This window comes from Odontomachus brunneus, unplaced genomic scaffold, assembly GCF_010583005.1.
Source record: "Odontomachus brunneus isolate Ranch 3 - 2012 unplaced genomic scaffold, Obru_v1 Obru_scaffold_025, whole genome shotgun sequence".
Taxonomy (NCBI): Eukaryota; Metazoa; Arthropoda; class Insecta; order Hymenoptera; family Formicidae; genus Odontomachus; species Odontomachus brunneus.
This window is the reverse complement of record NW_022639475.1, coordinates 1,837,480-1,848,346: the sequence shown is the minus strand read 5'-3', so window position 1 is coordinate 1,848,346 and position 10,867 is coordinate 1,837,480. Positions and strand designations below refer to the sequence as shown.

Here is a 10,867-nt window from a genome sequence, read left to right as displayed (position 1 = left end):
TCTCTCTCTCTCTCTCTCTCTCTCTCTCTCTCTCTCTCTCTCGGTGATCGATGACTGCGCATCATTTAACGATTTCACGTCTCTTTGCAGATTAAAATCTTGTCTTTCACGTCTCAAAAGTACACAGAGAAAAATCATAGTTTGTCGTTCTTTCTCTTTACCAGATGCTATTCGCAAATAGTGTCTTGTATACGTACACGTTTGTTTACGATTGACACTTTCATCGAGTCAGCATTTTGTACAGTTGAATACCTGCTCTCTTAGAGTGAGTCAGTAAAAATGTTTCTGATTGAATCAGTAAAAGGAGAATTTTACCGATAATCCGTGATTATTCATCGATTTTCAGTCGCACTTTATTGCTCCGTCATATGTCTCACTGATCTTGAGCAGTAGAAGTAAGATTTCACTACTAAATCTAGTACACAAATTCATTACACTTTCATGTAATGAATTTATGTACTAGAAGTGCGAAATTCCACTTTCTGCGTTGGTAGCGATGGAATTAATACGAATAGTCGTTACTACTAATTGTTCCTTTCTACGAGATTTCACTGATTGCAGTGCTTATAATTGAGCCACCAGTTACAGTTGTAGCATTTCAAGAATACATTAATTGTACTTTAGAGAGTACGAGCCTTACTTTCTGCGCAAAATTTCTCGTCTCGTAGACATCTCGAGTAGATGAAAAAAGGTTTCAAAAGTAAATCTTGCCATTCAGCAAAGTGAATTCCAATTCTATCATTTTGCAACACATCATGCGATGTTATGAAAAGAAAAAAAAATCCACGGATAGTCGGAAGTGTTCGCTGTGATGACGCGACAAATCCTTCGTCTCACTAATGCAAAACTAATATATCTAACGCTCTCCGGCCCGTCCGTTAACAGAAACTATGCCGACTCTATCCCAGAATGTCTAACGTAGCTGTACAGAACTGCAGAGTACATTGGCTACCGAGCTATGTGGCAATTTCCTCGCGGCAGCAGGTAGTGATTTCAGAAACGGGATAAAGTCCTCGTGATCGCGTTAATTTGCAAGCGGGTAAGCATTTACTACTCGAGGAAGAGATGGAGGAGTCGATCCCTCGATTGCGATTAATTGCGGCATTCAAAGGTTAATGGGACGGTTAAACCAGTGGCAGACGGAAAATCCGTAGAATTAGAAGCCAAGAAGAGAGAGAGAGAGAGAGAGAGAGAGAGAGAGAGAGAGAGAGAGAGAGAGAAGGAAGACTTCGCAGAGACTGTTCTTACGTGGATTGTCCAAAAAGTACGCGGTCTAATACAGAGATAGCATGAATTGGATCAAATCTTTATTACCGTATTGCAGAGCCTTCCTTTATTAAGTTAAATATGACAGTATAAAGAGCAATTCGTCGGTAAGTTTTGTTTGCACTGTTAAATTCGTAGTGTCAAATTATACTCAATTTGAGTTATTTTTAACCATTCCTATAAGTCGCCACTGCTCCTACTAAATATGTCGTTAATTTAACTAATGTAATGGAGTTAAATAACTTAACTTAAGAAATGTATTAAATTTGACTAAAATTTAGTTTATTTTTTATTATGTGCACGTTAATGTAACCTTTGTTTTAGTAAAAAATGACTTAATATTGTTTTAAATGGATTGATTAGATGTGGTTGTTTTTTTAAACACATTTTTTAAACACATTTTTTGTGTTAAAATAGTAAATTTTGACACATATGATAGTTAAAAATAACTAAATATTATTTAACTCAAGAAATTGATTTAAATCTGACCCTCCAATATTTAACAGTGTGACTGCGCCAAAGTGAATGCCGCGAACGATAGTTCTCGTGCACACACAGAAAAGTCCCCTCTATTTGATTAGATGCAAGTGCGTGGATGCTTGATTAACGTGGTACGTGAATTTGGAATAACTTAGTGCGTTGAATTACGTATATATAACACACACACAAACACATACACACACACACACACACACACACACACTCTTTATTGTCAAATTTAACCTAATAAAGGAAGGTTCTGAAAAATGATAATAAAGATTCGGCTAAATTCGCGTTACCTCTCTATTAGGTTACGTATTTTCGAACGACTCTCGTAATGGGATCGTGCGTTCGTCGCGCATCCGTGACTGCGACGGAGGCGACGCATAAATACCTGCACGAGTATTATTTCAGCAAATGACGCACTACGCCTCTAGTAATGGCGAGTAATCACGATCGCGGGAGATAGAGGAGGACAGCGACGGAGTAGAAAGATTAGAGACTAGACAGATAGATAGAGAAAGAGAGAGAAAGGAGAAGAGAGAAAGAGAGGAGAAGGAAGGGAGAGAGGGAGAGAGACGGTTATAACATCGACACTTTTGCGTAATAGAACGCCGCAGGCGACGACGTTCAAAGCGAGGCGAGTGCGCGATCGCGTTGCCTAGAAGGCGAATAATTGACACGCCGCCTTCTCTTTCTCGTCAATCTCGACATGCTGTTGAGGAATAAACGAACGAAACGAAAGCGCGAACGACGAAACGGGACTCCGATCCGTGCGATCTGTTGCGATGATTAAAAACGCGGCTTGCAAAAAAGATTCGAGTATTTTTATTTATCGCGAATATCAATAAGTGAATTATTACAATGCGTAATAACCTTTCGTTCAACAAGTGGTTGCAAACGATAACGCGGTCGATGCTGGTAGTGGTGGTGGTGCTGGCCTGGTGCTAGCTCTGGTCTGGTGCTGCTGGCAGGTCACTATTTTCCGATCGCGATGGGAACGGCGAAAAAGACCGCGGGAAAAGAATGCAAATCTTGCGGCGGCTCAACAAGTGGCTACTCAAATTTTCAAAGTCACTCTCTCCCGCCGCGATTGCGGACAGGTGGCAATTGCGCGCGTCCCTGATAATCAAGATCAGGCGTGAAAGCCGATAAGAATGAGGAATGGAATATTAGCTCGACGTCGAGAGCGTGTGTCGTCGCGCTTGTGTCGTCCGCGCGCGTAAAGTCGCGTCGACAGAAAGATTCGTGCCGCGGCAATGTTTGCCGCGTTTAGGAAGTAAATAAAACGAATTGCAGACGTCGTGAGATCATTAGAAGATTGCGTGGCGAGATAACGCTACGGGAAAATTATTGCCTGAATAACGCTGGAGGCATTTTTCGCTCGCTTTGACCTGATCTACCTGCACACGCGCTTTTCATATCTCTTCTATCTTGCATCGGACATCCTGTATACACCACGTGTTTCAAAATTCCGTGGTGTTATTGGAGCAAATACCGACCTCGCGGGCACGAGACTGTGTCGGCGTGACTTCCGCGACACACGTCGCCACGCGCGATATTAATCGAAGGGACAATTGCCAGAGATACGTCGGTCCGCGAAACGGAGAGAGAGCTAGAAAGCGATCGCGCTGACACGAGCCCGGTCTCGACATATATAGCCTCTATTCGGCCTATTTAGCAACATGCCGCGATCGTTGCGAGACGTTAACGCGTTCGCAAACGTTTCAAACGTCACGCGCGCCTGTCGATCGGACTCGCCTGAATTTCACTTGAAAGCGAACGCGATGCGCGTGCCGATACCCCCGTTTCTTTTTTTTTCTCGCCCGGCCGAGCCGGGCGAATCGGCAGAAAGAGGAAGGGAGACATGCACGACGCACGTGGCCGGGACTATAGCACACAGAAAAACGTGTAAGCACTACTTTCCAAGGTACAATCAGTCTGTTCTCCCTTCACTGAAATGTTGTACTTATAACTGATTATTCAGTTACGAGTATAGCGTTCACTGCAATCAGTCAAATCTCGCCGAGAAGATCAGTCGATAGCGACTGTGTTATGATTTTTTATGCATGTTGGCGAACACAGTCAGTGCACGCCATCGCACGCAGTTGCATGAAAACCGTTAATTTGACCAGAAGTTGGATTTTATGCAGAACATATCGTAATTTGTGTACACAGAGAGAATTTTGTAGGGAAAATTAGTACAGGACTTTGTAGCCAAGGAATAGGTCAATATTCTGCAGTAATTCACTATCCTTTCACACACATACGCACATTTCATGTGCGCTACTTATATTTTAGAAACTGAAATGTGCTACTAAAACACTTGCTAGAGAAATCTACTGTGTTTCTAACGAAATTTACTATGTTCCTTAGCAACATAAACGTCACCGACAGTCTATCCCTGAACTAGAAACATAGTGAAATTGGAAAGAATTGATGTGAAAGAGAAAAAAGAAACTATAATGTTCTCTGTGTAATGCAGGTTTTGCAATGAAATTTTGCTACTAGTCAAATCAGTGTGATATAAGACGGAGCAGAGTAAAGTGAGAGTGTTTTTATTGAAGATTAATGAACACTCACTGATTATCGTTGAGGTACCCTTTTTGCTGACACAATCAGAGACATTTTTACCCATTCACTTTAAGAGAGCAAGTGAATCGGTCAATCGTCCTCGCGAATTATCGTGAACGTAAGAGAGATCTCGATTAAAAATTTATGCTGACCAGTTTAGTTACAATCAGTTGTCTGGTTTATATAACGTCAAGCTCTAATAAATGCAGCATGACAATCAGAGTCTTATTAATAGTAAGGATTATAAATAATTAGGATCCTACTGATAATGAGGATTCGATAACCTAACCTAATCTAATCTTATATAAACCAGATAACTGATTGGGATGAACTTGTGATCAGGATTATGAGATAAATTTCTAATCGAGATTATCATGTTGAAATACTCGACTGTGATCGATTCGTTTACTTTGAGAATTTCTTGAAATGGAATTCCACTCGAAAAGTGGAATAGAGTAGAGTGACAGCCGAGTCACTTGAATTCGAGGGATTTTTCATTCATGTAGAGTGAATTTTCCACCCTGAATCGTCGAGTGAACATTTTTATTGGAAATTGAAGAGCGAATCTGATACACTTCATCGTCTCACTGGCACAAATTCACTCTAATCGACCGAAACATTTCACATTCTCACTCGTGCGGATTAAGAATCCATGATATGGTTTGAATGAAGCATTCACTCTCGTGATTTTGAGCAGTACTTTCACCGTCGGTCACAGTGATTTTTCACTCGTTTTGATTTTAATCCCATTTCAAGAAATTTAGAGAATACACCGAGAAAAAATTAACATGTGTAATTATAATCACATAGAGGAATAATTGTTATAAATTATGACCAAAGGACCCATTTCTTCAGTAAATTCTACTATAATGTTAGTAAAGATGTGCGAATTATTCGAATTCAAATCGAATAAAGTAAAATTTGATCCGGATCGAATCGCTAAAGAATTTTTAATTAACATAATCATTGAATTCAATATGAAAATAGTGACTTCAGTACGAGAGAGATAACATTGATCATGTGATATCAATTTATTTTAAAATAAGAGACATAATATATAGTCGTTAAACGTATATGGAATACAGTTCCAGCCTTGAAAGCTGCGCAACGACACATGTCGATCCGACAGTTGGCTGTGAGAGTTTATCTAAAAACCATTATCTTCTTTTATGATATTTTTGAAGAAAATCTTAATGTATAGCAAACTTTTCAAGTCATGCTAATTTCCGTAAAGCTGGATATCTTTAATAGTTCTTCGTTAATGTTAATGTGCGCGATCCGTATTCGAATCTTTATGATTTAAAATTTTCGAATTATTCGAATTTGAATCATAGGGATTCGAATTTGAATCAAATCAAATTTTCAAATTCGAATTCCTATGATTCGAATCTGAATAATTCGAAAATTTTAAATCGTAAAGATTCGAATACGGATTGCGCACATTAACATTAACGAAGAACTATTAAAGATCCAGCTTTACGGAAATTAGCATGACTTGAAAAATTTGCTATACATTAAGATTTTCTTCAAAAATATTAAAAGAAGATAATGGCTTTTAAATAAACTCTCACAGCCAACTGTCGGATCGGCATGTGTCGTTGCGCAGCTTTCAAGGCTGGAACTGTATTCCATATACGTTTAACGACTATATATTATGTCTCTTATTTTAAAATAAATTGATATCACATGATCAATGTTATCTCTCTCGTACTGAAGTCACTATTTTCATGTTGAATTCAATGATTATGTTAATTAAAAATTCTTTTAGCGATTCGATTCGGGTGAAACTTCATCGATTCAATTCGAATTCGAAATTAAAATCTAAGATTCGATTTGATGTTAAAAATCTTTGATTCGCATATCTCTAAATGTTAGTGATAATAACTTTATATGCGTATTACTACTACCATTTTCGTGTCAGAACAACTAAAAATATAGTTGGAGCCAAAAGTATCTATAATTTTAGTTAGATTAGCCATCTTTTTTCTCCCAGTGTTTTCAGTGCACGATTCATCTGCAATCTGACAGTGCTCTCAATCTAACGACCGATCGTCTTTGGATCGATTCTTCCTCTCTTTCTCTTTTCTCAAACGAGGAAGCGGAGAATTACGTAAATTACGTTTCCCGTAAAAATAACGGTACGCATCGAGAGGAGGAAAAGACGAAGAAGCGGAGCGACGAGCGGCATAATCGCGTTTTTCTTCGGGAGTGAAATAAAAAAGAAAAAAAACAGAAGCCTGACGTACTTTCCAGTAGGACTGTATCGGATAGAGCTGTCTAGCGAAGAGCGATGAAAAGAGCGCCGGGTGGTCGATAGCCAGATTGAGAACAAAAACTGCCGCGCATACCTCCTCCTCCTCCTCCTCCTCTTCCTCCTTCTCCCGGCGGAGGCGAGTATCCACGCGACGGACTTATTTGGGTCAGATCCGAATGTCTAGTGAAAAAAATATGAGGGCTGCCAAATGCGAACACCAGCGCTGGTGGATGCGCTTGGACGCGAGGGAGCGCGAGCGCACGCGGTCGCTATTCCGGGTATTTCGGGCATTTAATGCAGCGACGATGCGAGTGAATGAGTCGTAATCCGGGAATAATTCATTGAATTGCACGCCGCAATAAGAGCAGAAAACATTCTGCAGTGAACCGCTCTCACGCTGAAACAATTGCCCTCGTATTTGGAACTAAAATATCTGGTACACGCGATTCGGCTGGTACTACGTGTTTCCGATTTGTGTCAGGCACGTCATGGACGCCCGAACACTTACTAGATCGTGGGTTACACGATCTTCAGCCTTACATATAATAGCTGAGGTTAAAAGTTGCATAAGTAACTCTGATCACAATGTTTAATGGCGTTAATTATAACGATTTCAGTCTTACTTGTACACGCATAAAGCCGAAAATACTGAAACTCTCGATCTAGGGAATGTTAGAGTATCCACACTCAGGGAAAAATTATCTTAAAATCAACAAATATTTCTTTGATGAGTGTCATTAACATATTTATTTAAATCTAAATTCTCTTTACTTAAACCAAATATTGTTTACTTAAATCAGGTAAACAATATTTGATTTAAATAAAAAGAATTTAGATTTAAGTAAATATGTTAATGGCACCCATCAAGGAAATATTTGTTGATTTTAAGGTAATTTTTCCCTCAGTGCATGACGTGGTGTGTACACGTCTTATTGAGAAAGCAGAACACACATCGCGGCAAATGAATTTTTTGGTTGCAATTACCAAACGTTTGGTTAATCCTATTTTCATCAAATTATGGTTCCGAATTATTGGTTTTGACAACAAAGTCCTTTTTACAGCGCACCGTTATTCGCGAGCTCTCCCGCTCGGGCGAACTAGTTGCGAAACGTCTGAGGCGACTTTGACAGAGGGAAGAAGAACGTATTCTTGCATCCTCCTCTCCCCCTCCTCTTCACTTGCTTCTCCTTTTCGTTTTCGTCTTTTTGCAATAGATGCAAACTCGCTGACACGATTTCAACCCGGAGACATCGCACTCACCTCCGAAAGTTTGGTAGAACTGCGAGAGGTAGGTGAGAATTGACAATCGATCGGGCACCGTGCACGACGCCATATCCTCGGCATCTAGCAGGGCGGGAATCCCGAGATGCTGTTCGGCTGTTCTAAAGGCCAGCTCGTTGTTCCCGTATACGTCGTCCTTGTTCAGACTGTTGAAGTCGCTGTAACCGAAAGAAGAAGAGGAAAAAAATAAGAGGCCGGCAAGACGAAGGGCCAAAGTTAATATAACAGCTCGCCATTATCCGTCTCTCGCGCCGTTTTTATCCTTCTGTATATAAGTAAGGCCGAGTGCGGCATTAATCTTCTACTATTCGTTACTTCGATACATAACCCCGCGGTATGTCGTCCATATTTATTCGCCCCGAAGGCCAAGCCGATGAAAGCGTCGGATGTGTAAAAAAAATTCCTTGAATTAATCAAAGCCGCGTCGTCGTCGTCGTCGTCGAGGGACCCCGCCGCCGTGGGCGGATTTAGTGGGAATCGTTTTTTTCATTAAAGATGATACAAATAAACGGTAGAACGCGGCAACCGAGTAATTTCGTAAACGACCTGGCTACATATGCTCGATTTTTATTGAAGGAACACTGAGCGGTCGCGGAATCGCGATTGTGATCGCAATACTCCACGGGAGAAAAGTTTGGTTGTATTAACCAAACGTATGGTGAAGTGTGAACGAAAGTCACCACACGGAAAAAGAATATGGTCGAAATCAAATCTCTGGTGAAACGAACCAAAAATTCTGCTTGAAGCTATCGGAATTCTGTTCAAAGCTAACAGGACTTCTCGTTCATATCTTATCAGAAATAATTTAAACAACTTCTTTCCCGTGCAGGAAATAGCAGCATTAGAGCTCTATTTTCATTTTTTTCATTGTGGCAGAATACCTTCCTTTTGGTTTTAGGAGAATCCTCTTGAGGATTAACATAAGAGGCTGACATAAGAGGATTTTCCTAAGAATGAGATTATACATTTCTGGATGCGCAAAGGAAGACAAAGTCAAAACAGGTATAATGTGCGTATTCTAAAATATATTGTACTTTCATCAATGGCAGGAAACGGCAAGAAAATGTTCAATTATCTCATATCTGAAAAGGAAGCGTGAGGAATTAATTGGATAATACCTCGATTGATGTTCAATCTAAGAGCTACAGCGGAATCTCGAGAGACTCACGACTACTTTGAATAAGGATCGCGACGGACAAGACGTCACTTGGATCGACTTTTAGCTTGTCATTGTTTTTTATTGTTGTCAACCTCGCAGTCTTACAGGTAACTCAATTTGCGCTTGTCAGTTACAGGAACGAATCGAGGAGAGCGGCGGATACGAGAGAGAACGCCGCCGGTGACGTCTCCCGTATTATACCTGAGAAATCGCGGTGCAACATATTCGCACACGATTGCCGTGCGCAATTGTCGATCGACGTTATTTGTCGCGTGTATTGAAATCGGCGTAGCGTGCCGTCGTTGCCGTGTATACCGCGCCCGTGTAATAACGGGATACACCGGAAATACGAAGGCGGCCCTATCGGCTCGCGTCGTACAGTGGAACGTAGAGAGCGTGTATCGTAATTCAATTTTCGCATGACTGAAAAGAGATCCCGCGAATATATAATTCATCTTGCAGCGTATGACGGACTGCTCCGCCGCCGGAATGGAAAATCTGTCGAAATGTCATTGTCACAGCGAAATGTGATTTTTCAAATCGTAAATATCTACCGGCTCCGCAGACATTCAAATAGAGAAGATGGGCCGATGATAGTCATGAGATATCAAACGTGATAAGTTTGAATTAACAACGCAGGACAACAAAAAGGTTTTTGTCAAGTAACTCTCAGGAGAGTAGAAAAGAATTGTCAAATGGTGTCGGTCTCCTAAATCGTATTCTCATTAATTTCTTTCTTTTTATTGAACAACACACATACGTATATTATAATAGATATCATAATTTATCTTATCCTACTTGGGAAAATACGCATTAATATCACAGATTTTAATCTAATTCATGTGGGAAGATTAGGTTAGGCGAGGTTACAGTAAAAGAGTAATGAATATCGGATTTACATGAAAGATTTATGTAAAGAAATAAAATAAAATTTTTAAAAAGAACCTAATTTCTTTGTAAACGGAATTTAGTCTAATCGTATTTAAGTGTTCGCCAATTTTTTTATTATTATCAAATATGAACGACATCCAACGGTAAAAATGATAAATAAATGAGCAATAAGAAAAATAAGTAAATAATTTTTAGGTTATATATTATTTAGTGTGTATGTGTGTGCTACAAACACTAAAAAATCAGATATAAAGAAAAATATTTAAAAAACTAAAAAATATTTATCCGCAGTGGAGGGGGGAAGGCACTAATAACAAATTTATTTAAATCTAAATTATTTTGTTTTAATAAATATAAACACTTGCTTTCATGAAAAGCTAAGGTTTTAAGAAAATATGCATATTCTTATTTGAAAAAAATTTGGTATTAGTATAAGACAACATGTTATTAGTATCCATTCCAAGTAAATATTTTGCATTCCCTAGATATTTTTCTCTTTCTTCTTATATGTACGTGATCGAGCAATTTAGCGAACGGCATAGTTTTTGTGACTGGAAATCCATTGATACTCTGATTGGGGTTACTTGACAAAATCTCTTTTTGTGATCCTGTGCAATTAATATCAATCTAATTATCTTGCGACTGACTGTCATGAGATCACTTTTTTTTTATTTTTATTATTTTCCATTTCTCCTTCTGTATATTTACACAGATAAACAGCGAGTTATTTCGGCGTGAACGCCGCTTCGGAAATGAGCGCTCGATAACGCCATCGGCTCAAACTCTGCAGTAATGTCAATAAGCGTCGGCTGATAGTCGGCGCGAAAAGCCGCGGCAATATCGCCGGCGAGAGATTTCGGCAGAGCGCGGGGACAGGCGATCGTGGCATTCAAAGTCGTTCAGAATGCGCTTAAAAGCGGCGACATAAGGTGAAAAGTCGAGAGAGAGAGAGAGAGAGAGAG

General features: G+C 39.7%; 1 protein-coding gene across 4 annotated transcripts in view; it reads right to left on the bottom strand.

The window, feature by feature from the left end:
* Positions 1-10,867, bottom strand: part of LOC116842503 (MICAL-like protein 1) — a 129,499-nt gene that overhangs the window by 24,942 nt on the left and 93,690 nt on the right. For all 4 annotated transcript variants that reach the window (XM_032811810.1, XM_032811809.1, XM_032811811.1 and 1 more), the window contains one exon: positions 7,835-8,013. In XM_032811810.1, coding sequence (XP_032667701.1) covers positions 7,835-8,013 — 179 coding nt within the window. The remainder of the gene's footprint in view (positions 1-7,834; positions 8,014-10,867) is intronic.